The sequence below is a fragment of the Drosophila kikkawai genome, chromosome X (genome assembly GCF_030179895.1).
Source record: "Drosophila kikkawai strain 14028-0561.14 chromosome X, DkikHiC1v2, whole genome shotgun sequence".
Lineage (NCBI taxonomy): Eukaryota > Metazoa > Arthropoda > Insecta > Diptera > Drosophilidae > Drosophila > Drosophila kikkawai.
In genome coordinates, this window is record NC_091733.1 from 32,149,298 (window position 1) to 32,176,669 (window position 27,372).

Consider the following 27,372-nt stretch of genomic DNA (forward strand, 5'->3'; position numbering starts at 1 on the left):
TACTAAAATGAAGCAATATTTAAAATATATACATTTATAAATCAATGAATCAATAAATAAATAGGTAATAAACAAATAAATAATACACAAAATATAAATAAATATATGAATTATTAAAAAATATATAATAAAAAAAATAAATAATTGAAAAATTAATAAATAAATAATTCAAATAATAATAAATTATTTCATTTTAAAAATTATATATGAATACAATTTTTTAAACTTATATTGAAATCATCTTAAAATTAGTAAAATAATATATAATTTAAAAAATAATAAATTAATAAATAATTTTGAAAATAATAAATTAATAAATAATTTTAAAAATAATAAATAAAAAAATAATAAATTATTAAATCATTTTAAAAATAATAAATTAATAAATAATTGATTAAAAAAATGTTACAATTAAATAATCAAATCTGCAGACTAAATTTTCATTTTTAGAAAATCAAAATTTTTTAAACTTTTTTCTTGAGAATTTTTACGATGTAACCCCTGAAAAAAATGTTCAAAAAATTATGAATTTATTTTATCTTGCAAACATGGCTAAATCGATTCCCCTGTTGATGCTGATCAAGAATATATATGATGTATAGGGTCGGAAATAAACCCTTCACTGCATTAATAGCTTCTGACTCCAATTACAATTATTTATTATTATTATATTATTATATTATAAATTAAAATTAATAAACTGATATAAATATGTAGGTTTAATTTTAAATAAAGTCGATATTCGCTAAATGCTATCGATGTTTCAAAAAATTTTAAAAGCATCATTGCATTGATTTTTCACCTCTATGCAAGCCAAAACAGATAAATTCTACTAAAATGGAAACCCAAATTTGTATAAACTTATTTTTTCAAAAAACAAAACATATATTTGTTCGTTCTTAGCCGATAGTTTGCTAGGCCACTCACGCACGCCAGGCGGTATTTCGGCTGCCCCGAGGCACGGTCACACTGCCGCTTATTGTACAAACAAGAATTGTTTGCGAGCCCCCAAAAAAGTGGTAAATGTTGTTGCCACGGCCAAACTGACGTCGCGCCGCGTCCGCAGAGCCTCGTGTCCGTACCCACATCCCTTCGCTGGGCGTTCCGATCCCGTGCCGCCCGGAAAAGCGGAGTAGTAAACACAGTTTTCGGTTCGTTTTCTTTTTTTTTTTTTGGTTTTTTTTTATAATAGCACAAACACACACAAACACACATACGCCAGACGCACGCTTACAAACACATACGCGCGCAGGGAACAAACAAAAATAAAGCGAAAAGTGCGAGACGCCAGGAGGCACATCTTCTTTTGCATCTACCATACATCCCGATCCCCCAAACGGATAACGTCGGGGATCCAGGCACCATGTCGCGGGTGCTCAGTCCGCGGAAGCAGGGCGTGGCAGAGGCGAGGGCGCAGGTGGCAGAGTCCCTGGACTACACGAGTAGCTCCAACTCCATCATCGAGTTCCTGGCCAAGGAGCAGGACAGCGGGGGGCTGGCGGAGCCGGATCCCGACAGGATCTTCCAGGAGGTGAGCCGCCTCTCCGACAGCACTGACATGCGGTCCGTGGACGAGCTGCTCCAGGAGGCGGAGCGCCTTATCCAGCAACAGTTCCGTCTTGGCGGTATTGCCACGGACCTGGACGTCGGCAACTCTGAGCCCAGCGAGCCTTTAGCCTCCAGAACCAATGGCGACGAAGGTTCTGAGGCTGGCGGTGACGCCTCCTCGTCCTCGCCCCTGTCAGCCTCGCCGCACAGCAGCATTCGGCTCAACGCACGCTACACCCATCGCATCGAGCATTTGCCTGCTCCATTGCCGCCGCCGCCCAAGACACCCCTGGTCAATGGGTCGTCAAGTGGCGGCAAGGCCAGGCCCAGGTCCGGCTCCAAGTCCTCGGCCTCGCCCACATCGGTGGCGGAGATGACGCCACAGATGAGCGGCAGCAGCATGGAGAACAGTGGAGCCGGGGCTGTGGCTGGCTTTGCCGGCTTTGCTGCCTTTGTGGATAACCTGCCCTCGGAGTCGGTCATTTCGGAAGAGTCTACGCCCAAGGACATGGATATGGATAACAATACGGCCACCTTGGCGCGACTAAAGCTGCAGTTGCAGGACAACACGGACGACGATGAGGATACGGTGAGTGGGGGGAAATGGGGAATTTCAGAGAACTCTGAAGAAGCTTCCTTGGAGGAGCTTTCTTGGAGGATTTACTATTCTGTGTTATTTCTTAACCCACCCCAAAAGTAAACTCCATTTTCAATCCAAGGTAATAAATAGCAAAGATTTCTTTATTTGCCGGCTTACTGGATGGATGGATGAATGGATGGATACCCCCATCCAGGCAGCCGGTCTCCACCCCTTTAAAGCAGAAGCATTCACACAGCGACAGGATAGCAGAAGCACACTATATAACATAAATAGGCAATCACCGGACACACACACAGCAGGCACACAAGGTGGGGTGGGGGTGGGGTGGTTAAAAAAAAAAAGGAATCGGTTACAGAGATTCGAAATTAACCAGAGGAACTCGGTCCAATTGCCTGGGCGACCGTTTCCGCCACCGTCCAGCCCTCGAGCGCCGTATCCTTGATGTATCTGGGCGGCAGGACAAATCCATAGGCTCCGCGATCCCTCAGCTCAATGGTGTACACATACTTGACGCCCAAGGCCGCCCGACTCCAGTCGTCGGAACCGCCGCCGGCAATGCCGAGCACCTCGTGGGTAACTGCTGCCCTGTATGTGGTGCCCGTCTTCTGGGCAATTCGCTCTGCCGCCAGGCTACCCACGCGCTGCAGTATGCTTGAATCCTTGACCTTGACGGCCTTGTAGGCCCACGGATAGACGATCATCTGGCCGTAGCTGTGGTACGTCAAATATGACTCCAGGTTGTATTTGCGCTTGGCCAAAAACTCAGCCACAGCCTTCGTCTCCAGCTCGGAGGCGGGCGATGAGCCGCGATAGGTGTCCCGGCAGGGATTAGTCGACGATCCATAGCCATTCCATCCAATATCAAAGTTCCGGTTGAGATCCACGCCGAAGCACTGGTTCTGACGCGATGGCGAGCGATTCTTGCGCCACAGGCGATTCGTAGTGCGGCTGTACTCGTAGCCATCGGGATTCATCACGGGCATAATGTACCATGTGAGGCCGCGGATGTGGGCCGGCTGGTTCTCCCAGTTCGACATCAGTTGGTAGAGGATAAAGGTGACCGTGGCGGGGCTGATCCATTCGCGTGCATGAATGCCGCCATCGATCCATACCTTCTTGTTCTCGCGGGGATTCTCAGAGATTCTTAGCACCTTCAGGTCGCGACCCTCGGCCGTCTGTCCAATGGTGTACAGGCGCACAATGTTGGGGAACTTGCTGCGAATTTCCCGCATGAAGCTATAGATGGTATCCAGGTCGTGGTAGTCCTTCCAGTGCATGCTGCTCCTGGTGGCCTTTTCTGTGGGTTTATGGAGGAAATCAATTATTTTAAACCTGTCTCTCCCTGCTCCCTGCTCCATTACTCACTCGCTCTCTTGCCCTGCTGCGAGGCCGTGGCCTGGATCCCTTCGAGCAGCTCCTCATCGATCATTGTCTGAATATTATCCGACAATATCTGGGCATCCAGTCGATGCGCCGATAGGAAACTGCGCGCCGCCTTCAACTGATCCCGGGCAATGGAGATGTCCAGGAACTTGGAGTTCTCCTTCCAAATGTTGCCACCAAACTTCTGCTCAAGCATCTGGCCCACGGGCACACGGCGCTGCATGGCCTCCGAGATGTTGTAGATCCGCCAGAGCTGTGCCTCATCGTATCGCTGTGGAATCTCGTTGACATCCAGGGTCTGATTGCTGGCTAGCAGGGGCTCGATGGCACCTGCCAGGAGGAGCAGCATCAGGAGATGGGGGCGCGTCATCGTTACGTGCGAGAGCAGGCTGACCTCTGTTAAGATGGTTGGCAATCAGTGAACAGTGATTGGTAATCAGTAATTGGCTGGGCCTTATCAGTGCGGGGTTGTCATTCAGGTTGGGGCTGCTAAGTAATTAACTGCAGATTTGATTGGTAGACAACAAATTCCCCACTCGAAAATATTAAGCTTGAATTTCAGTGACGGCGTGTCACGATTTTCCCATTCGTTTGTACAAGCTTTGTTTAAAAAAAAAAAAAAAAAATACCATTAACCAGTCGTAAAAACTGAAAAGGTTAGAGTAGCAACTTGCCATAAGACACGCTATTTAGTGTGCTTACAAGTGCTCCGAGTGTCATCCGGTAGCGATAACTGGCTACAGTGCATGCTTTTAACTGAATACTTTGAATAACTTTTGATTTGTAGGAAATTTTAATCCCCAAATTGTTACTTTTTCAGTTTTAACTTGTTTTTAGTTTATTTTCTAGTAGTATTCTAGTACCTGTTCTTGTTTCAATTTCTATATTATAATTTTCCTGCGAGTTCCCTTTTGTTCTGATTGGAGATTTTAGAAATGGATCCAATCGAACATCCAACCAAGTCGCTCTGCCAGCGAAAACTAAATCAGAAAAACGAAACTGAAAGCCAAACTCCAGCTACAAATGGAGGCAGTGAAAATAATTGTTACAGAAAAAGTTCGTAATTACCGACAAAAGAGAAACAAACAAACATATTTCCGTTTCATTGTACCTGGTTATGGTTATCTAGATGCGTGAGTAACCCTGTATTTTTTCAACCTTTGTCATTGCCAATAAGTAATTATAAATAGTAGACAGCTTTAATGGGTTTGCAAACTACGTAATGGAACACACAAATTAGTTAGGGAACCTTTTTTTCCTTTACTGAAAAAGGTAAGGTTAGTTAATTCATTTTTTAGAATTTTCTTTTCAAGGAACTCGATGATACCAAATCTCAAAACAATCAGACACAAATTCAAGGTTGATTAAAAAATACCTTGGATAGTGTAGGTTAAATAATTAATTTTTTAGAATTTTCTTTTTAAATAACTCGATGATACCAAATCTCAGAACATTCAGAAACAAATTTAGGGTTGATTAAAAAATACCTTGGACACTGTAGCATATTCTTAAGACATGACGAATTGTTTCGCTTTATAATTTAATTTAATAAGCTATGCCCGGTATATTCTTTTCAGGAATAATTCTTTAAGCTGTTTCTGCGCCATCTACTATTACTTAAATTTATTTAATTTTGTAAGAATTTTCTTTTCAAAGTACTCGATGATACCAAATCTCAGAGCGATCAATACTTAAAAACAATAAACATTTCATTCGCCTTAATATAAACTTCTTTTTGAGTGTATTCAGACTTGTGAGACCTTCATAAGAAATACGTTTCAGTATACAAACTGAATGTTTTTGTTGATCTAACCAATTTGCGTTGCTTTACGGATTCTAATGGCGATCGATCAATCGATCAATCCGTGAGGTTCCCCGAGCTCCCAGAGTTCCGGGGCCTGTGCTGTTTATTGACTATCAGCTTCGTCTTGAATGCACAATGTGTGGGATGAATGGGTTTTACACACGAGGAGGTGTGTGTGTGTGTCTGGGTCTTAGAGCGTCTTAGCCAATGGACCCTAGATCTAGATTCTAGATTATGGACATGGAAAACTTTTCCTGGTCTTCTGACAAAGATTTCGAAACCTCGTTTTAACGCTTCTGTGCTAATTTCCCTGGCCCGTTTTTTTTAGGTTTTATTTTCAGTTTTTTTTTATGGATGCGTATTTGTATTTTCGTGTTTATTTTCTTTTTATTGCCAGCCAGAAAGTGGCACTTGAACACTGGAGAGGGTCGTCGCCGGTCTCCAGTCTCCGTACCTCGGTGCCTCTGAGAACTGGTTCTCGTTCGGACCTCTCGCACCTCGGAATTTCAGATCTCGGGAGTCGTCGAAACACAGTTTCGGATTGGGTTTCGTTTTGTTTCGGTTTCAATTCGCTGAAGTTTACCTCGACCTTCGTGCCGGGACCCCCATCTCCCCATTCCCCCAAACCCCAGCTTGTTCTCCTTCCATTAACTGAGATTCTGCCCCTCCCCGATGCTGCTTTTTTAAGATAGTTGGAATAACAACCGAAATGCTGGTGTATCAATTTTCATTTTCAGATGGCTTGCTCATTGGTAATAAGGTAAATTATTATATGCAAATGACGAAAGATTAAAGGGAAAGTATTAAATAATTAAGGCACTGCTTGGTTGAAACCCTAATTAGTACTTGCTGCTGCACCAACGAAAGGAAAGAAAACGTAATTGGGCTTAATGAGCACCATGTGTAAACTGGTTAGGTTGAGGGACCGAAAGTTAATATTAAAAAGATCCAATCGAAAGTGATACCCAGCCCCCATATTGGTTACTTCCTTGTTGGTTGTAATTGTATAGCTTATGATCTATCCTATTTTCCCCCTCTCTCCCTGTCGCTACAAAAGGATATGTTCAAGTTTGGGTTTTACAAATAGAATCAAATCTCTACTTGACCTACTTAATGGTCTCTTATTTGGGTTTAATCTTTATGACTCTTAAGAATTTAAACATTTTTTAATTACTGTTTTTATTTTCCATTTTTCGAGTGAACAAAATATAAATAAAGATTTGAATCTAAAATTTATAAATTCTTTAGAGTTCTTCTTATTTTTCCTTTAAATTCGATTCAGAAGAAATTCTCTCATCTTTCAAATAATCCCTTCTATTTTATCCTACAACATTTATCTTATCTCTTAGGCAACCTCCGATCCTTAATGGGCATCTTATCTTTCTCTACCCCCTCTCTGCAACGCTCTTCGTTTCCGATTCTTCCCACATTCTCTTCGATATCTCACACCCTAAGCCTCTGTCTGCTCCATAAATTATTCTGCAATCTTCTTGCAGCCAAAATTTGCGTTCTATTTAAATTTGTTGTTGCACTTTTCACTTTTGTCTCTTGTGTTCTCTGCTTACCGCTGTCTTTATTGTTGTTGTTGTTGTTGTGGCTGTCCCGGGGATGCCGTTGCACTTGTTCTAGTTCCTCCTCACCTTCTTCTCTTCGTTGCCGGCTCTGCACGAGCTTTTGTGTGCGTGCGTGAGCGTGTTGTGCGTGGGAGAGTGTGTCGCTGGCTGAGCGTCAAACTCCGACTAAATGCTGCGCTTGTATGCGCTTCAATTTTTATATTGCCGCTCTGCCGGCGCAAGAGGGGCGGCTACCAAAAAAAAAGTAAATAATACAAAAAAAAAAAAACACCAAAAAAAGAGCATACACAAAACGAAACTGAGAATTACAAAACAAAACTACAACAAAAAGATAAGCTAAACTGTTGTAAATTTTTGCGCTGACCGACGACCGATCTTTAAAACGATCGTCGCGTAAATGGAAATGGAAATGAAAACGGCAGTGACAGCGGCAGCGACAGCGACAGCAAAGCCGGCAGAGCACAATGGTCAAGCGGAGCACTTTTCTTGGCTCAAAAGTTTAATTTTTTAAGGGTATTACAAATAACGTGGCAAACTCTGCTCTGCCAAAATCTGTTATTTGCAAGCAAAAGGTATTTTAAAATTACAAATAATTCTAAAAGAAAAGAAAACAAATAAATAGAACAAATATTTGAAATTAATCCAAATCAGTGAGGTTTGAACTACTTCAACTTGAACTTTTGTAATGTGAAATGTCAAAAATTGTTAAATTGGAAGTGGATGTCTCTTAAATTGACAAAGCTATCAATTTTGACAAAGAAAAGTGTCAGTGGGGTACCACTGTGCAGTAGCAGCAGCCGCAGCAGCAGCAGCAGCAGCAGCAGCGGCAGCAGCGACGTGCGGTGGCGTCCGAGAGAGAGGTAAGCCGATCTCCACGCACTCGCACGCTGTCTCTGTCTGGCCTGCATCAGTGGCAAATGCAGGTGAGGGGGTAGATCCAGAGAGTGCAACGCCCACACACCACACAGCGAGTGCTGCTGGCATCTCTCCTCTCCTTCTGCTTCTCACTCGACATTGACACTTTGGCTTCTGCGTGACGTATCTTGCCACTCATTGACGCACACCTACACACCCACGCAAGCCGTGAGATGCGCTCAGTTGCATTTACGGCTTCCAAGGAGCTGCCAACTTGTAATAAGATGCCATTTCCCATGAGTCACGGGTTCAGTCACAATATTCTTCTCTTGTCTTTGTCCGATTCTTGGGATTTCCAGCGATGAGACATTTACAAAAACAATTTTTTTCTAACTGTTTCTGTGTTGTTAGTGTGAACTGAATATATATGTAAGAATATTCTCAGAATTTTTAAAATGAAATCGATCTCTTATCAGTTTTGAACTTCGTGTTCCTGGAAAAAGAGACTTTGAAATTCAAACTAGGTTGGCAAGTCCCTAAGTATCTCTATCTCTGTATCTTTTTGTCCCTCTTTTCCTCACACGAGTACAACATTGATATCCAATTGGATCACACACTTTAAATCGTTGCAAGTGTGTAAGTGTAATTAACTCTGTGATTGTGTGACGGGGCAATTTTGACCCACTTGGCGAGTTTTACTTTCTTTCGCCTTTTGATCAGAGCCCAGTTTATGCCCCCCGCACTTGAGTTTGGCTCCAGGCTTTATTTATTTCTTTCTTGTTTACTTTGGTTTTGTTGCTTACCTTTTTCCGGTGTTTTTTTTAGTTTATGTTTTTTTTTTTATTTTGATTTTTTGTGGCACCCAGATTTTCACTTTTAACCCTTTCTTTGAGAGCAGTGTCAGCCACAATGAAATATTTTTTCGGGGCAGCACTACTTTTGCCCGCTGATTGTTCATTGTACAGTAAACACTGTGTTACACTGCAGAAAATTCTAATTAATTTTAATGTATTAAATAAATTAAAAATGTAAATTTAAAATGAAAAAAGGAAACAAAACAAAAATTATCTTAATCAGGCCTGTTCTAGTTTCCACTCGGAAGTGAATTTGATAACATTTGCGGATTTCCCTTTAACATAAGCGAATTTCCCTTGGTGATTTAGGGAAATTTTTTATTAATTTCCCTTATATTCCCAAACAAAATCAGCTGGTCGCTTTCAACAAAAGAGTTTTCCTTGTCTAAGGCTTGCTAAAAGGAGCTGATCCAATTTTGGCCCGCTGTAGTCTCCAACTCATAGATAGTAATGAAGCACTAATTTAATTAATAAAATCGAAGGAATAAGCATTTACGGCTGGAAATAAACATTTTGAAATATTTATAATTGCAATCAGCTGTTCTGGTCGCAATTGCTCGAGAGTAGAGTTGCCCAGGGTTTAGAAAAGATTCCCTTCGCATAACACTTAGTTCAGTTTGTAGATTAAACTGGCTGGTATTTTAAACAAAAACACTTTTTCATATACTTTACCCTAAAAGCAGATCTTTTAATTGTAAAACAACATAAAAAGTAATTGTTCAAAATTTATCTTAAATATATGCCTTTTTTTAAACGCTGACAACCCTTAAATGGTCCCTCTTAAATACGACACAGCGGCGGCGGATTTGCAATTATGTTGAAGGTTAGAATCGAACCGATTTTAAGGTGCACCCACAAAATAATTATTTTTAAATCAAGTATGTTAGTATTAATTAATTCAATTATGCAATAATGTTCCCAAAACTTCAAGGAATAAAATACAATTAAAATTTGTAATTTTCATAATCGCATTGTATTTTAAAATAATTAATTTCTGATTTTGCGGAATTGAATCCGCCGGCCCAATGGCACACGGAAAGTTTCCGTGCGTTTCTCCTGCAAATTAACAGAGACTTAACAGAGGGAACTACGAATCCGTAAGAATTTTTCGGAAGTGAGTACTAAAACAGGTCAGGGAAATCCGAATCCGAATAAATTTTGCGGAAGTGGAAACTAGAACAGGCCTGAATATCTGAGCAAAATTAAAATAAAAAAGGTTTGTCTTTAAAGTATATTGAAATTTAATATTTTTGTTTATTATTGATAGCTTAATAAGATAGCTTTTCTTATATTATAAAAAATATAGATTCAAAACTTTAGACATTTTTTTAAAATACGTCTTTTTAGTTAAGATCTGAATCCCTTGACTATTATTTTTATTTTATAGCCTTTTTTTTTATCTGAAAAATATATTTTTCTTGCTGTGTAAACGAGTGAATTCTTCGTTCTTTTAAAGACTGGTGTTGATAAGCAGTGTTTTCTTTAATTCTGTTGAATTTGTATTTTGTTGTTTTTTTTCTCATTATAATTTTTTTTTAAATAATTTTAATCGCAGCTCTTGTGGGTTATTTTGCCTGGCGTATAAAACACTTTCTTCGATAGCTTTTTGACTTTGACTTTGCCGGCTGGTGGCGGCGATCGCCCCGGGCCTTTCGCTTAATTTCTATATGCATGCACAAAATAAGTCCAATCAAATATGCAACAACAAAAGGAGCCGAGGAATAACAACAAATGAGCAGGCTAAAGAGCAAAAAACAAAACATCAGAAGCGTTGAGCCGAGCTTACGGGTTTTTGAAACGCGATTGAAAGTGAAAGTTAAGGCGGGCGGGCGTCTCTCTCGCTCTCTTTTAGCCGCCTCTCTTTTAGCTTTCTATTTGCCTTTGTTCAAAGCATTCTGGTTAGCCTTTTTTTGTATGTTTTTTAAATGTATTTTTTGTTTGCCTTTTTTTTGGCAAAGTTTACATAAGATGTGCCTTATTAATGGCTTTTAGATATGGCGATAGACGCGACATACAACCGATTGCGAAACCGATAAACAAAAATGGTCCCAGTTACATGGCTCTCTTCTAATCGAAGGCAAGAGAGAGTAAGAGCTAATTACTCCCTGGAGAAATGTCTTGTTTTAGTACGAGGGAAGCTTTGACTTTGATAAAAGCCTGAAAGTAGGCAATGAAAAATGAAACTGAAAAAGTAAAGTTACGATTTGTTCATATAAATTACGTTATATTGCTTCGATTTATTACAAAAAAAAAAAAAATGCATAAATAAATAAATAAATATATATTTTTTAGAAGGTTAAAAAAACTCCCTCAGGGAGTTACTGCAACTGCTGGGCTATGATCCTCAGGAACTCGAAAACCTCCTCCCCCGACTCTACTATGTAGTGCGGAGGCATCAGGTATCCGTAGCGTCCCTGATCCTTTAAGAACATATTGTACACCAGCTGACCCCCAACACGATCCTGCACCCAATCCGCCGAGTTGCCTGGCCTGGCCAGCTTCTGGCGGTAGCTGGTGCCCGACGAGTACTCCGCCTGGTTGAGTCTCCTCAGTGCGAGCACTGCCCTCCTTGCCACATGCTTCAGATCATGCTGGTTCTCCGTCACATAGTCCGCATCACCCCAGGGATAGGCAATGGCCTGGCCATAGCCTCCCAGGGATATATACGCACCGAGATATTCCCGCAATCCGGTCAGGAAGCTCCGCAGGGCACGAGTCTCCGGCTCGGAGAAGCTCTTCGGTCCGCGGTAGAGATTTTTGCAGGGACTACTCGTTGAGCCAGTGCCACCCCAGCCATACTCAAAGTTCCTGTCCAAGTTGACGCCATAGCAACCGGTGGCCGGATCGTGGGCTCGGTTCTTGGTCCACAGGCGGTCCGTCTGCCGCGAGTACTGATAGCCATCGGGATTGGCCAGGGGCAGGACGTACCAGTCAATGCCACGCATTCCCAGTTCCAACTGACCCTGACCCCAGAGATGGGTCAGCTTGGACAGGGCATAGGTGAGGGCGGCGGGACTCAGCCAGTCGCGGGCCTGCATCCCAGCATCCACAAAAACAGCCCAGTTATCCGGATTGCCATTGGAGACTCTGTGCCAACAAAAAAGGGATGGGATGATCACCAGAAATCCCCATTGAAGGGAAATTCCCTCAATTTGAACCCTCACCTGATCACCTCCATTGGCCGCTTGTTGCGCGTGACTCCGATCTGTATGATTTCCACCATTTCCGAGTGTTTCTCCAGCAGCGTCTGCATAAACTGCTGGATATCGGCCTGATCGTGGTACCTTCGCCAGCTCATCAGCGTTCCCGGTATGTCCATCCAGGGCAGTGAACCATTCCGGACGGTGTCCAGTGGATGATCCACCGCTGGCACTTCCACATAGGTCTCATCAATGGCCGCTTCGATGTCATCGATCATGATGTTGTAGCTGAAGCCGACCTTTTCCATGAATTTCCGGGCATCGGCCACATTCCGCTGTTCGATGAGTATATCGATGCCATCCTGGTTGATGTTCCACACTTCGCTGCCTGAATATTAATATATATATATATATATTTTTTTTTTTTAACTTAATAAACCAGAAGAACCCCAAAATATATGCAAATAGTATGCTTTTGGTTCACGTTTATAGCCAACAAGTTGGTTAGTCACTCGGAAGAGGTATAGTGATACCCCGATTAATATAGTTTATAGATATTTTCCAAGTACCAAAGTGTCGCCAAAAGGCCCGCAGCTGCGGCTGAGCCAGCCTGGTCTCATGAACTTTCCACAACTGATGGCCATAGTAACGCTTCACATGGCTCCCATTGCGATAGCGCCTGTTGATCTGGTACGAAGATCCTGGGGAGAGGAAGTCGTAGCGTCGCAGATCCGTCGGTGAGAGCCACTGCAGGCCCTCAAAGGTGGTGGCCACCAGTTCGCTGCTATTGAGAGTCAGCAAGGCCAGCGGCAGGCCCGAGAGGCCGGTGAGTTCCGGCACCGAGACACTGCGCCACAGGAGCAGACGCTGGCTGGCTCCCAGAACTCCTCCTCCACCACCACCTTCTCCTGCGAGCAGAATCACAACCAGATGCCACATCTTCTTTGGCTTCGAACTTAGAACTAAACCAGAAAGTATATTCCGACACGATTAATGCCAAATTTATGCGTGAGAATGCGTGCTCAGGTGGCGATTTCGAACCGAACTGAGCTCGACTCGAGCCCAGTTGACCTGACCTGATGATCTGCCTGGCCCTGACCCCTCCCAAAAACGCGCCACAGACGGGGTGAAAAAAATATAACTAGAATGGTTTTCGGGAAATATATAAGCATATAAATTAACCAATAATAAATACTTAGAATCCACTTGGAACCAAAAGGTTAATATCCTTTAAGGGCGGGCCCTCTTTAAAGTGGTTTAACTGAAGAAATTTTGAAAACTTTATGATCTAATATCTTAAGAAAATAATATATATATATACATTAAATAAATTCAACCTGATTTTTAGATTTTTACCTATTTTTGTGATCTTAACCGTGCCTCTTTGGGCTTGACAATTTCTCTTCTTTTGTGCTGACTTTGATAGACTTCGCGAATGGCCCTTAGGGCCATTAATTTTTATTCGATTTAGAACCCCGACAGTGACTCACCGAATAGAGCAACCACCTCGTTGAACTGGGCATCCGGTGAGGAGTCGTCGTCGTCGTTGTCCATCCGTCGACCCAGCTCCGGTTCCCCTGATTCGGCCTCCTCCTCCTCACGATCCTCCTCCATGGATGAACCCCGAGTGGCATTAAAATTGAGCTTCCATAGCTGGGCACCGCGATAGCTCACGTAATTGGGGTCCAGTTCGCTGCGCAGCTCGTTGATACGGCCACGGGGTGGCGATGGGGGATTCACCATGGCCAGTGGATGCAGATAGCGCAGCAGGTGACCCACTCCGCCGCCAAAAAACGGCAGCCTCATTAGCCGATTGTCGGTGCGGGCCAGGTCCAGGTGATTCCTCCTGTCCACGCCCGTGGCTCGCTTTGGCATGAGCATGAGCATGATTAGTGGCAGCCACGCCCACTGGAATGGAGGAATGTGCATGGTGCTCTGCCTCTCTTCCGGAGATTCCAGATATCGTTGGGTTTTTGGGGAACACGGAACTGGTGCGGTCGAGGTGGCTTGGAGGTTGGTGCGGATTTAATGCGTTCGCAAATCAGTTGGCGAGCCGCAGCCTCCGGCTAACGGCTTCTCGCGATCTCAATTCTCAAGTCTCCCGTTCTCCATTCTCCATGCTCTATTCTCCAGTCGGCGTTCTTCGTCGCATTTCTCCCCGATTTTAAGCCCAATTCCCCAATTAAGGCCATCACATTTGCATATTGACGGAGCGCCGGTTATTTTCATGTTTTTATTTATGCTTTTTTGTGTGTGACTTTTACTTTGACTGAGGCGTATTATCTGTTATAGTGTTATACTCGTGCCAAAATGATGACGAGGGAGGGCAATAAAGTTGTAAAGTTTGGACAGAATTATATCTATAGATATATATATTTTTAAATATATATTTTTTTGAGTTGTTTTTTAGAACTGCCCCTCCCTCGCAAGCATTTTGGCACGACTAAACCACACTATAACAGATTATGCGCCTTAAAGTAAAAGCCACACGGAAAAGCATAAATAAAAACATGGAAAAAAAAATAAAGATAGAAAAGGAAAACATTGTTTTTTTTTTAATCTGAAAATATTATATATTATAAAATATATGAAAAGTATAACATAGCAAAGAGCCGAAAGATCTTTGCTTCATGTTCTAAAAAACAAACAACATAAAAACAAAATATATACATATTTTTAAATATTTAAAATATTTTTAAAAATGATTTTAATATTTTAAAAATATGTTAAGTATTTTATTTTATTTTGCTTTGTATAAACTATTTAATACTTTTGATATACTTATATTTAATATTTTAAGATTTTTTTTTTTAATAAAAAACCAATGTTTTTCTTTTCTTATATTTTTTGTATTTTTTCAATAAACATTTCTCAGTCTATTTCGATGAGTTTTTCTCTTGTTGTGTGTGTTTGTGTGTGTGGTTTACCTGTTGTGTTTTCATGTTTGTGTTCAATTTGTCTAGTTACAAGTAGAATAAATAAATAAATAAATAATATTTAAATATAAATAGCAAATAAAAAAAAAAAAATCGATTGATTCACAATCTTAAAAATCGCATTGAACTAAGTCCAGGTCAGGGATTTTTAGTGGCTACGCCTCCGGCTGCCAGTGCTGTTCCTGGCCACCGCCTTGCCGCGTCCTTGGGCAATGGCCCTGGCCACCGTATCGGCAAAGGTGTAGCCATCCTTGCCGTTGTACTGAATGAACCTGGCGGGCAGGACGAAGCCATAGCGTCCAGTGTCTCCCATTTCAATGGTGTAGGCATACTTGATACCCGCAATGCCCTTGGCCCAGTCATCGGAGCCGCCGGCAGCGGGATACAGGGTTGTGGCCGAAGATCCCACCGTATACTTCACCCCCGTTGACTTGGTGATGCTCTAGAGGATTGGGCTTTAAAATTACTTATCGGAACATAAATATAAACAGCAACAACTCACCGTTCCTGCCTGTCGTGCCACACGGTCCAGATCCGCCCGATCCTGGGTTAGCTGATAGTCATAGCCCCAAGGATACAGGATGTACTGGCCATAGCTGTGGAAAGAGAGATACGCCTGGAAGGTCTCGCGCGGGAAACCGCTAATGAACTTGGAAATGTAGAAGGTCTCCGGCTCGGAGAAGGCCTTGCTGCCGCGGTACGTCTGCGAGCAGGGACTGGCCGAGGTGCCCTTGCCGCCCCACTTGTAGCCAAAGTTACGATTCAGATCCACTCCCGGGCACTGTCGTCCATGGGCGCGCATATTCTTGCGCCAGAGGCGATCGGTGGTGTGGGAATACTCATAGCCATCGGGATTGGCCACCGGATGGATGTACCAGTTGATGCTGCGCATATGCTCGGGCAGATCCTCCCAGCCCTCGACCAGTTGGTTGGCGATAAAGGTGACCGTGGCGGGACTAATCCATTCACGGGCATGCATGCCGCCATCGATCCAAACGCCAGGATTACGGGCATTGCCATTGGAGATCCTTGTGGGAATATATAAAGATTAGCCTGGGGTTTTATTTTTGAGAAAATAATGACTTGAAACTCACTTGAGTATCTTCAGGGGGCGCTTCTCGACGGAGTAGCCAATGACCTCCGTTGAACAGATGTCCGGATAGGTTTTGGCCATGTAGTCGATGAAGCCATGGATGTCCTCCAGACGATGATAGGCCTGCCAGGTGAGACGGTGTCCTGTAAAAGACCAAGGTGGCTGTTGGTATCAAGAAGCTAACCTTAACCTCCCGCTGAACCTGTAACTTAACCCAAACCTGAACTTGAACCTGAACCTGAACCTGAACCCCCTCCTGGGTTCATTCAACCTTTTCTTTTTTTCTAACGAACCAAACCCTTAACCCTTGATGCAACGACGGCATCTTCTTCCTGGCTATCGATTAAACAAACGCGTCTTGCAAGGACCTAGCCTATCCTTCTCTCCGGTGCGTGGCACTTGGCACGTGGCTATGCGGGTTCCTATGGCAAAGCCACTTTGCGCTCGATGACTTTTCACACGCCCCTCGCCGAGTGCATTAAATGCTCGTTTGCGGCGACACCTCGCCGGAAAAGCTACCCGAAAAACGTGAAAAGCGAAAGGCCAAAGGAAGAAAAGGGGTGATTGCAGGCTGGCTGGCAGGCAGGCACCACCTGTCACTCAAAAAAAAAAAAAAGATATGTGATTGTGTGGGTGGTGTGGGCAATCAGTTCCTTTTTCTTTTTTGAAAAAAAAGGGAGAATATTTCTCATCGAGGACAACTTTTACTTCTATAAGGACTTAAATATCTCTCCTTTCCGGGGAACCTCTCTAGGGTTAACCTCTTCCCCGACTTTCCCCTTTCTTACCCTTGCGGTTCTGCAACTCGGCTATCTTTTCCGCTGGCGGATTCTCCACTTCAATAACATGCTGCAGGTTATCGATGAGCACAATCCGGGAGAGATTAGCCGCACGAATATGACGCTCGGCAGCGGCCAAGACTTGGGGCTTCAGTAGATAGTCCACCTCCTGCTTCACTTCCTTCCAGAGCTGACCGTCTGCAAAGGGGGAAATGGTATTAGAATCAACTTCTTGTGGAATTGCTTGCTCTTTGACTCACCATATTTGGACTGGAGTTCATCGGCCAAACGCTTGTCCTTATCGGTTTGCACCACAATGCGCCACACCTGGGCGCCATCGTAGCGTCGCAGATGCGCATTGAACGGAGACTCCTCCTCGGTTTTGGGCAGCTCCGCCTCAGCTGGCTGTTGGGTGAGGAACGAGGCGTTCACATAGTTAAGCACACTATCCTGGACATGGAGCGGCTGCGATGGGATCTGGGGCTGGGGCAGCACCATGGGTATAATGGTGGTCAGCAGGGAAGGCTGCTCTGGCTGCTTGGGTTGCTCAGCGATGGCTTGGGGTTCCTTCTCCGCTTCGGCTTCGGTTTGGATATCATCTTGGAGCTTGACTGGAGCTTCAGCTGGAGTTTCAACTGGGATTCCAGCTGGGATTTCAGCGGGGATTTCAGCTGCGATTTCAGCGGGGATTTCAGCGAGGATTTCCGATGGGATTTCAGCAGGAATCGCCTCTTGGGGCTCTTCAGGTTTTATCTCATTAATTTCCGGCTGAATCTCGGCATCGTTCTGCGATTCCTCCTCTGGCTTGGCTTCCTCCTCAGGCTTGGCCTCCTCTTCAGGCTTGGCCTCCTCCTCTGGCTTGGCTTCCTCCTCGGGCTTGGCCTCCTCCTCTGGCTTGGCTTCCTCCTCAGGCTTGGCCTCCTCCTCTGGCTTGGCTTCCTCCTCTGGCTTGGCTTCCTCTTCAGGCTGGGCCTCATCCTCTGGCTTGGCTTCCTCCTCAGGCTTGGCTTCCTCTGCCTTAATATCCTCCTCAATCTTGGACTCTTCCTCTTGTGGCTTGGATTCCTCCTGAGGCTTAGCTTCGGCTACTTCAGCTGGAACCATATCTGGCTGGATTTCCTCAGCGGGCTCAGCCTCCTGCTCGGGTTCATCGGCCAAAATAAGCTCTGGTTTCTTATCCTCTTCGGGGGCAACTTCGGGAGCTGCTTGCTCCTCGGCGACTTCGGTGACCGGAGTTAGTTCCTCTTGTTCGGAAACAGTTTCCTTCTCCTTTTCCTGTTCCTCCTCTTTATTTTCGGTGGCCTCGGCCAGTTCGTCGGGCACCAGGTTGTCCATGGCGGCGGTGAGGCCTTCTTCGATATTCTCGGCCAGGGTTTCGATCAGGGAAGCCTCTGTGGTATCCACTTCGTTGTCGCTGATCTTCTCCGGCTCAGTTTCGGTTTCCTTCTCCTGATCCGCTGGGACTTCGGCTGGAATTTCTGGCTGGGACTGGGCTTCAGCTTGAGTTTCATCTTCTGGCTGGGATTCAGCTTCAGGTTGAGCTTGAATTTCTGGCTGGGATTCAGTTTCTGGCTGAGTTTCCTCTGCTGGCTTAGCCTCAGCTTCTGCGGCTTCTGGCTGGGATTCTGCCTCCTCCTCTGGCTGGGACACAACCTCCTGCTGCTTTTCCTCCTGCTCAGGTTCTGGCTGGGATTCCTCAGCTGGAGTTACTTCAGCGGCTGCCTGCACTTCCGTCTCCTCTGGCACCTGGTCATCCATGGTCTGCTCCTCTGCCGTGGCCTCAGTGGCTGCCAGCTCCTGCTCCTGCTCCTCAGCTTCCGGCTGATCTTCAACTTGTGCTGCTGCTTCTTCGGTGACAGTGTCCACTGCCTGCTCCAGCTGGGCCTCCTGGCTGCTGGGCTTCATCAGCACCACATGCTCCTCAATGGATTCCGGCTGCAATTGCTGTTGGTGATCCTGATCCTGCTCCTGCTCCTGCTCCGCCACTGTTATATCGCTTGGCAGCTCCACCAGCTGCATAGCTGGACTGGAGTCACTCTCCAGCATTAGCATGTCGGAGGCGGCGCTCGCCGGATCTTCGGAGCCCGAGTCAGATTCAATGGAGTTGCGGTGCACGTGCTCGGTGTCCTCCAGCTGGCTGGCCACTGTTTCCGGAACCAGCATGTACATATCGGCTGCAGAGTCCGCCGAGGGGATCGAGGTCAGCTTCATGTCGTCCACAAGGACATCCGGCTGGTTGGGCGATGGGGATGGGGATTGATCCACTGGCAGCTCGTTGCGCTCCAAGGCTAGGCGGTCCAGCGACATGGCGGACGCTGGCTCATGATGGAGCAGAACGGCTAGGAGTAGGAGTTGGAGGCAGCGACGACTGCTGCTGCTGCTGCTGTTGCTGTTGCTTCTTTGGGGGGCGAGGCCCGCACGCGATCTCGCGGTGTGCATCTTGGCGGGATCTGGCTGTGAACCGTTATGAGACATGTCCCATTGCTTGAGTGCCGCTTTTATACTTCGCTGTGCGCTCCAGCGGGAAGAAGAAGAGGCGGCCGTGGAGAGCATTGCCATTTCATTTTCGATATATTTCTCTCTCTCGGCGGGCAGCAGCAGCAGCAGCGCTGCTCACTTACACTGGCCAGCAAAGCAGAGCTGCACATAGCTGTGTGTGTGTGTCTATGTGTGTATGCAAATGATCCATGGCCTGGTCTACGCTCGCGGCTCTCTTCCTTGTGAGCGGTGTGGCAGCCCCCCCCCCCTCTCGCTGTCTATCATCTTCCATCTTTCCAGCTGCTATCTTCCATTTCCATTTCCAATACCCAGGTTCCCCGCTCTCGCTTTCTTTCGGGACAAAATGACAAAGCATAACGAAGAATTGTTGAAAAAAAAACAAAACAAAAACCGAAAACTATTATAAGATCAACAGATATAACCAAAAATTATAATGTATTTCATGACTAAATTATTCCTACGGGTTTCAATCTTGTAAATACAAATACATATCTTATATAACTGTAAACTTGGGTTGATTAATAGGATTCTTTGGGCATAAAACTTAAGGAAGATAAATCTATAGGTAGTCTAAATATGAAGGGTTTATAATTAATTCGATTTTCGATTGTATAACTTTACATTTTCAAAAGAAATCCTTGAGCTGTTTTTAATGTAATTATTCATTCTTTTAATTTAATTATTTATTTAATAATAATGTATAGCCATTTTTATATTATGAATTTTATATTATTATTATTTATATTATGTATTTATATTTATATTTTGTACTGATTATATTATTTATATTATTTTATATTATTTATTTATCTTAAATTATATTACAAATTCCCCAAGAAAAGAGATCTTGACAAGCAGGTTTCCTTCATATTGCTTGACTTCGCTTCTGCAGTTAATGAATTATAAATATTTCCTGGCATTTCTCTGCTGGCACAATTCAGAGGCCGATCGATAAATGCCCCTGGCTTCCGTAAATAACTTTTCCCCCATTTAAATATTGATCCGGATCGCCTTAAGTGTCCATCCAACTGTCACAATTATCATCGACTTTCTACAGACTCCACAGATAGCAGATCCGAAGATCGCAGATCATTCTGTATCTGCATTTTAATTGATGAATCACAGCCTCCTTAATTCGTAATCGATGTCAATTGGCAGTTGCGTGTTAACTGGACGCGATAATTGCTTAAAATTTGCATTTTAAGATGTTTTACGAGTGCAGGATACACGACAACTGTATCTGTATCTGCAACTTGACTCGTATCTTGTGGATATACGCAGCTCGCAGCTCGTTGTTGTTGCTGCGCTGGAACTGTGCGCGCTTCAAAAGTTAAAAGTTTCCAATTTGCTCATTGACATGATTTCAGCTCTACTCCGTTTTTTTTTTTATTTATATATTTGATTTGTATGGGAATGGTACGAGTATTACCCACGCTCTGCTCTCTAATCAACCGCACCTCACCGTCGTCGCACAGTAGCTCCTTTTCTCACTTTTCGTTGCAAAAATCATAACTGATGAACCAAATAAGATAATCGAATAATTTAAATGGCACTTGACAAGTAATTGTTGTACAATTTTTATATGTTCTGCAGAACATGCCACGCCAGTAAATTCGCCTTTTTATAGGGTATCAAAGAGAAAAATCGAAATTTTCCTAAGAAAACGAATTTAGAAAAATTAAAATTTAACAATTTCTAAGCTTAATTTTTGTTGATTTGTTTGTTTGAGAGGCTCTACTGTGCCTCGTTGTCGTTGTCGCTGGCACACAAACAATTGCTCTTGCTGCCGGCCGGCGCTCCTTTCACTTTATAATAAGTAAGTGGAGTTTATCACAAATGACAATTGAGGAAGAGCGAGAGTTCAAGTAATTGCAAAGCTGAAATCGCCGCCTCCGGGCCCCCTTCCATTGGGGGAGGTCAAGTAGTGAAATTGTCCTTAATATAGTTTAGTTTACTTGATGGCTAAGTAGTTTTGTCGATATTTGATTTGCTGGCTTTTTGCCACCTGCCACCTGCCGCCTGCCTATTGCCTCAATTGGTTCACAAAACTGTGCAAATTACTGCAAATTAGTGCTAATTAATTGACTATTTGCTTGGATTTATTTACTAAACTATAAGGCTTTAAAAGGGTCTCATAAAGCAAGTGTGAATTTGTTTTAATATACAAAAATTACAGTTCATTTTATATATTTTACAAGGCAACGCATGCGATTAAATATTTTATAGCTGAAAATATATAGTTTTTAAAGTATGTTTTTTTAATTCCCATACTTCAGTCGGAAGCTATTAACGCAGTGAAGAAGTCATTTCCGACCCTATAAATCATATATATTCTTAATCAGCACAAATAGCCGAGTCGATCTAGCTATGTTCGGAAGAAAAATATTTTTTGAAATTTTTTTCGATTTATATTTCAAATAAATTTCCCTGAAAAAATGAACAAAAAATTTGATTTTTGAAAATCAAAAATGTAGTATGCAGATTTGTTAACCTAGAAAAAACTAGCACAGAATCGCTTTCCGAATTGAATTTGATGCTTTTTTGGCTTAGTTATTATTTTTTTAATTTAAAAAATTCCATTTAAAATACCTAAAAATATTCATTTGAAGAAAGTGAATATTTGAGAGTTTCTTGAGGGGTTTTATGATTTTAATCCGTGAAGGAGTCATTTCCGACCCCATAAATCATATATATTCTTGATCAGCACAAAAAAACGAGTCGATCTAGCCATATCCGGAAGAAAAAATTTGTTTGCCATTTTTCCCGAAATTTTATAAGGGGTTAAAATTGTTAAAATTGTGAAAAATTAACAAAAAAAAATTGAATTTAAAAAATAATTCTACTCAGTATGCAGATTTATTAACCTTGTAATAACTAACGTAGAACCGTTTTCCGAATTGAATTTAAAGCATTTTTGGCTAAGTTGTAGATTTTCAAATTTTGGACTTAAAGCAAAATGTAAATATATTAAAACAATTAAATATTATTAATTCATAAATATTAAATACTAAGTAGATACATTTATTCAAAATATATTTAACAATATTAAATATGATAATTCTATGTTTTGCAATACAAAACATCAATTAATTATATTTAAAACAATTTTTTTAAATGATAAAGAAAATGTTTTTTTACACGAAACATCCCAATTATCACCTAACGAACTAGAACTAATTCCAATTAGCGCCAAACTGAAAAATTCACACATTTCAAGCGGTTTTTCGAGCTGCAAAGAGTGGAAAGTGGCAGAAGGCAGCCAAACATCATCCACACAGTCCAGCAGGCAGGCAGTCAGGCAGCCCCATAAAATGGACAAAAGTATGAATGAGGTGAATGGGAGGCACTTCGACACTCGATACTTTTCAGGTAGAATCCCCCACAGAGCCGATGAAAGCGAGAGTGGGCAGAGCAATGTCAGTCGATTGCTGGCGGCGGCCGAAAAAAAATAACAAATTAAAAACTGATGCACACACACACACACACACATACCCAAGCATACACCACACAATAGGCGTTATTTGCGGGGGAACTTTCTTTCTTCTTCAATATTTCGCTGCTTTTTTTTTTGTCGAGTGTCGAGTGCTGCTGCTGGTGCACGCCCACATCATCCCAATTATCTTCTTACGCTTACGAATATAGGTACGGATACGACACGGGTGCGGGCACAAAGCCTGGCCACTTGACAGTCGATAACGTTTGACGAGGGTTGCCGCTGAGGTTGCTTGTGCTGCTGCTGGGCACAGTGTCATTTTCCACACCGAGTTTGTCGCCTAAGTCTTTCGTTTTTGTCCCCTTTTGTAGGCAATTTTGATTGTTTCTCATTTTTTTTAGGGGTTTTTGGAAGCAGGAAAATAATTTAAATTAGAAGTTTCTTACATATACTTGATATTTTAAATTAAAAACTATATTTTTCATATATTTACTTAGTAATTTATATTTTAAAATTTGATTTAACTATAATTAGTTGATGTCCACCAATGCAAAACATAAATTGTATATTCAAAAATATATTTTGCATATTTTTGAGGGTTTTTTTGAAGAAGTAAAATTGTTTAAATTAGATGTAGCTTACATAGATTGGAAATTTAAAATTAAAAATTATATTTTTTATATATTTATTTAGAAATTTACATTTAAAATTATTTTTTAAAGATATATATATATTATATATATATTTCTTAATGGTTTATATATTAAAATTAGACCCCAAAAATTATTTAAAAATTTTTAAATATAGCAAACAATTGTTAAATAATATTTAAATAATGTTTTTTTCTATAAAAAACGTATTCAAAGGAATTAAAAAGATTTAAGAAGCATGGGATGATGTAGTTATCTTTTAGTTTTTTGATCTTTTATAGAAAAAAAGAAGTCCTAAGTTTTCTGTTAAAAGTTAAGCTTTTTTAATAGAATTAGTAGTAGAATTTCCCCCCCACCTGGCTCCACTGTGCTCCCGGGGGACATAAAGTCATGAAGTCAGTGTCGCCCATATATTTCCATTGTAATGGCGACCGACTGGTGACTGGCTTTGCTTTTCTACTGCTCTTGGTCTGGTCTGCCTCCTCCGCTCTCCGCCCATCCCTAGAGAGGATGATGGTGAGATGTTCGGGGGAAAAGGGAAAGAGATGCGACAGGTATTAACGATTCTCGCCACGCGCAACCGTCTCTTTACCGTTAAGCTGCCACACCTTCCCTAAGCTCAGCTTCACATGCACTTTCACATGTCTGCCGTCGCCGCCGCCCCCAACTCAGGAAACTTCATCTGTTTAAGTCTTCATTTTCAGTGGATCCCAATTTGATATACTTTATTTTCCCTTTTTGCAGATGGAGGAGATCACTGAGGCGGAGGTGGATGCACCCGTGCCGCGCTGCCGCAGTCCAGTGTCCAGTAGCCGCCGCCGCAGCAGTGCTCTTGGCCTTGGCGGCCTTAGTCACTCCTACAGCCAGCAGCCCATACGTCCGATGGCCAGCTACAGCGAGAAGGCGGTGGGCAGCTCGCCCAAGCACCTGGTCAGCACTCTCAGCTCGCCCATCGAGCAGATCGCTTGCAATGTGTCCCGGGAGCATGCCCTCAAGCACGAGATCGAGCAGCTGCAGGAGCGGCTCAAGGACACCGAGGAGCGTCTGGCCTCGGTGCGCCTGCAAAGCGATTCGCTGTCACAGACGCAGCGTGCCCTGCGCGAGCACAATGGCCGCCTGCAGGAGGAGTCCGAGATGCTAAAGCTGGACGTACAGCATCTGAACGAGTGCGCCGGTGTCCTGCGTTCGGAGCTGCAGGCGGCACGCCGAGATCGCAGCGAGGCCCTGCAGCTGCAGCGTTCGCTGCGCGCCGAGCTGGAGGAGGTGCAGCAGGAACGGCGGCGAGCGGGGGAGAATAAGGAGAAGGATGCCAAGGTCATACAGGATCTGCAGCGGCAGTGTCGGGAGATGGAGCGCATACTAATGCGCAAGCATCCCGATTCGGTGTCGGCTCTCATAGGTTGGTTGTTGAGTAATTTAATTATTAAAAAATAAAAAAAATAAAATTAATGTATAAAATTCTGTGGCTGTTTAGTGGCCTCCAAGAATCCCGGCATGTGTGCCCTGAATGATCAGGAGAACATGAGCAGCCGCAAGCTGCTGGAGCAGCGCATTGCCCAGCTGGAGTCGGATGCCAAGGAGCAGGATCGCAAGGCCCAGCAGATCCTGGCCAATGTGCAGGCCCGCTTTAATTCCGTTCAGGCCAAGTACGAGACGCACATAGCGGACCTGGAGACGCAGGTTTTAAGGTGGGTTTTTGTTTACAAATATTAGTAAATAATACAACAACTCTGCCCGCCACAGTCTCCAGGAGATCAACACCAAGTTGAACGAACAGATTGAATCCCAGGTGCGCACCCTGGATCGCTATATGCAGAAGCGTGCTGATCGCTACTACAACAACTGCACCCAAACGGAGCCATCATCGGACCCCATGGCTATCCTCCCTGGAGCCACCACCACCTCCGCTACCACTGGGACCCAGACCCAGACCCTGGCAGCGAATGGCACCAGGGATCATAGCACCAATACCATTGGCTGTCCCTCGCCGGCCCTTATTTGCCAGCAGCCGCATCTTCATCCCCATCCACCCTCGGCCAGCAGTAGCCCCAGCAGTACCGCCAATTCCACGCCAAACACCTCGCGTCCGAATTCCAAGCAAAGCGGCAGCGGTGCCCAAAGGCGTTCGCCGCTGGCGGTCAGTGGTGCTGGTGGTGGCACCACCTCCAAGCTGCCAATCTCACAGTCCGAGTCTACGCTGTCGCTGCTTAGTCACGGTCACGGGTCGTCCTCCAAGGAGGAGGCGCAGCTCCTCAGCTCGGTGCGGAGCATGCGCGTCGATTTGGCCATTAAAAATAAGGCAATGCAGCGCTTGACACGGGAATTGGATGACTGCAAGAAGACCATACGGAAGCTGCAGCGGGATAGGGAGGGAAGCGGCAGCTCCAGCCATACAGGTGAGTCCATAACCATTCCTAGAGCCATACCCCCTCTCCTCCTCCCTCTCTCTAATTTGGTTGTGTTTGTGTCACTCGGTCGCCGCCGATGGATGGCTTGGTAATTTATGGACTTTCTCTGCCCGGTCAGCAGCACGTACACTGGGCTCCACTCCCCACGCCCCACTCCCCACTCCTTCTTCCCCCTTCCTAGCTCCCTCCCTCCCTCCGGGGAGTTACCTGGCAGAGACGGCAAATAAATTGCTGGAATAAATCATTGTACGGCTGTCGACGGTGTCGGCCTTTTGACCACTTTTTGCACTCGTTTCAAACGGCAATTGCAGCGCAACTAAGCGGCTAAGCGGCCAATGGCCAAGACGACACAACAGCACACACAAACACGTTTCGGCTGAACGGCTGGCCAAGATGGAGCTTAACCCCTTGAGGTCTGAGAGTCAGACAGAGGCACAGCTCATGTTTTGAGTTTAGCAGGGTTATTTTTGAGAACTTCTTGGAGGTGTTTCTTATTTGCAAAAGATTTTTAATTGTAAAGGGAATTTTTTAAGGGAGTTTTTATTATATTTCTTATATATAAAGTTAAAGAAACGAATATTTTAGATATTCTTAAGGGATTTTATGATTTTAGTCAGTGAAAGAATCATTTCCGACCCTATAAACCATATATATTCTTGATCAGCACAATCAGCCGAGTCAATCTAGCCATTACTGGAAGAAAAAAATGTTTTGGCATTTTTTTTCGATTTTTTAAGAGCTTAAAATTCGTTAACAATTCCCCAAAAAAATGAAAAAATTTAGATTTCTTTTAATTTAAAATTCAGTATGCAGATTTGTTAATCTAGAAAAAAATAGCACGGAATCGCTTTCCGAATTAAATTTAATGCTTTTTTGGCTTAGATATGAATTTTTTAATTAATAAAAATACAATTTTAAATATATCAAAATATTAATTCATATAAAGTGAATATTTTAGATATTCTTGAGAGAGTTTTATGATTTTAGTTAGTGAAGGAATCATTTCCGACCCTATAAACCATATATATTCTTGATCATCACAAAAATCGGAGTTAATCTAGCCATTTCTTGAAGAAAAAAAATTTGCATTATTTTTTCGAAATTTTATAAGGGGTTACATCATTAAAAATGTAAAAAATTGGCTAAAAATTGAATTTAAAAAATAATTAAATGTAGTATGCAGTTTTCTTAACCTTAAAAAAACGAACTTGGAAAAGTTTTCCGAATTAAATTTAAATCATTTTTGGCCAAGTTATAGATTTTAAAAGTTTTTAATTTTCCTAAAAATTAAAAAAAAAAAAATACATTTTAAATTTTGTACATCGTTAAAATTATACGAAATTGGCCTATATAAATTCCAAAATTATTTGGTTAATATTGAATCTTCTCTTAACTTTAACAAAAAGTTCAAATTAATTTTTTTTTTAAATTTGCTCTATTAAAAAATGAACTTTAAAGCAAATGCAGCCTCTAGGGTTAAACCCAAATGGCCAGAAAACGAAACCGAATCCACAGAGAGTCCACAACACACACCGAGTGTTGTTGGAGACAGTCGGACAGCATATGGAGCTGGCTTTGGGGAGGAGGCAGACAGGGGCAGGTGGCAGAGGGAGGAGCTGGAGGGGCATCTCGGGCAGTTGGTTATGTCACCTGTGCGGTCTGACGCTTATGCCCGGTGTGTGTTGTGTGCTTGTTATTTATTTACCTTTTTGTCGATTCGGATTTGAATTTCTTGCCATCGAAAAAGAAAATTCGAAAGCGAAAGTCAAAGTCAAAGACGCGTTTGTTGTTTTGGGTTCGGTGGACGCTGCTGGA

The 27,372-nt window shown here is 43.2% G+C and overlaps 4 protein-coding genes across 5 annotated transcripts in view; 1 reads left to right on the forward strand and 3 right to left on the reverse strand.

Moving 5' to 3' along the window:
- The first annotated feature begins 1,003 nt into the window (after positions 1-1,003).
- Positions 1,004-27,372, forward strand: part of LOC108070926 (centrosomal protein of 162 kDa) — a 28,883-nt gene continuing 2,514 nt past the window's right edge. The window contains exons 1-5 of the mRNA XM_017161581.3: positions 1,004-1,019; positions 1,193-2,137; positions 23,894-24,548; positions 24,624-24,837; positions 24,893-25,545. Of these exons, the coding sequence (XP_017017070.1) occupies positions 1,364-2,137; positions 23,894-24,548; positions 24,624-24,837; positions 24,893-25,545 (2,296 nt within the window). The 5' untranslated portion in view covers positions 1,004-1,019; positions 1,193-1,363. The remainder of the gene's footprint in view (positions 1,020-1,192; positions 2,138-23,893; positions 24,549-24,623; positions 24,838-24,892; positions 25,546-27,372) is intronic.
- Positions 2,262-7,287, reverse strand: LOC108070940 (carboxypeptidase B). 2 transcript variants are annotated; one of them, XM_017161608.3, is made up of 3 exons: positions 6,902-7,287; positions 3,515-3,928; positions 2,262-3,446 (listed from the first exon to the last, which is right to left on the reverse strand). In XM_017161608.3, exons 2-3 carry the CDS (start codon positions 3,900-3,902, stop codon positions 2,515-2,517), a joined length of 1,320 nt encoding a protein of 439 aa, XP_017017097.1. In that variant the 5' UTR covers positions 3,903-3,928; positions 6,902-7,287; the 3' UTR covers positions 2,262-2,514. The 2 variants fall into 2 exon arrangements, with proteins under 2 accessions (XP_017017097.1, XP_017017104.1); XM_017161615.3 differs by lacking the exon at positions 6,902-7,287 and adding an exon at positions 4,396-4,535.
- LOC108070936 (carboxypeptidase B) lies at positions 10,938-13,688 on the reverse strand. The gene is made up of 3 exons (XM_017161593.1): positions 13,250-13,688; positions 11,784-12,147; positions 10,938-11,706 (listed from the first exon to the last, which is right to left on the reverse strand). Exons 1-3 carry the CDS (start codon positions 13,686-13,688, stop codon positions 10,938-10,940), a joined length of 1,572 nt encoding a protein of 523 aa, XP_017017082.1.
- On the reverse strand, positions 14,668-19,030 carry LOC121502070 (uncharacterized). Its single transcript, XM_041774788.2, has 5 exons — positions 16,828-19,030; positions 16,577-16,765; positions 15,790-15,931; positions 15,198-15,723; positions 14,668-15,137 (listed from the first exon to the last, which is right to left on the reverse strand). Exons 1-5 carry the CDS (start codon positions 19,004-19,006, stop codon positions 14,844-14,846), a joined length of 3,330 nt encoding a protein of 1,109 aa, XP_041630722.1. The 5' UTR covers positions 19,007-19,030; the 3' UTR covers positions 14,668-14,843.

Coding starts and splice junctions, on each gene's coding strand:
- LOC108070940 (XM_017161608.3), bottom strand. CDS start 3,902: ATGACGCGCCCCCATCTCCTGATGCTGCTCCTCCTGGCAGGTGCCATC. Junction 3,447..3,514: donor GCAGCAGGGCAAGAGAGCGA/GTGAGTAATGGA, acceptor ATAAACCCACAG/AAAAGGCCACCAGGAGCAGC.
- LOC108070936 (XM_017161593.1), bottom strand. CDS start 13,688: ATGCACATTCCTCCATTCCAGTGGGCGTGGCTGCCACTAATCATGCTC. Junction 12,148..13,249: donor CGAGGTGGTTGCTCTATTCG/GTGAGTCACTGT, acceptor ATTAATATTCAG/GCAGCGAAGTGTGGAACATC. Junction 11,707..11,783: donor CGGCCAATGGAGGTGATCAG/GTGAGGGTTCAA, acceptor TTGTTGGCACAG/AGTCTCCAATGGCAATCCGG.
- LOC121502070 (XM_041774788.2), bottom strand. CDS start 19,006: ATGCACACCGCGAGATCGCGTGCGGGCCTCGCCCCCCAAAGAAGCAAC. Junction 15,932..16,576: donor CGAGTTGCAGAACCGCAAGG/GTAAGAAAGGGG, acceptor GGTCTTTTACAG/GACACCGTCTCACCTGGCAG. Junction 15,138..15,197: donor TGGCACGACAGGCAGGAACG/GTGAGTTGTTGC, acceptor CCAATCCTCTAG/AGCATCACCAAGTCAACGGG.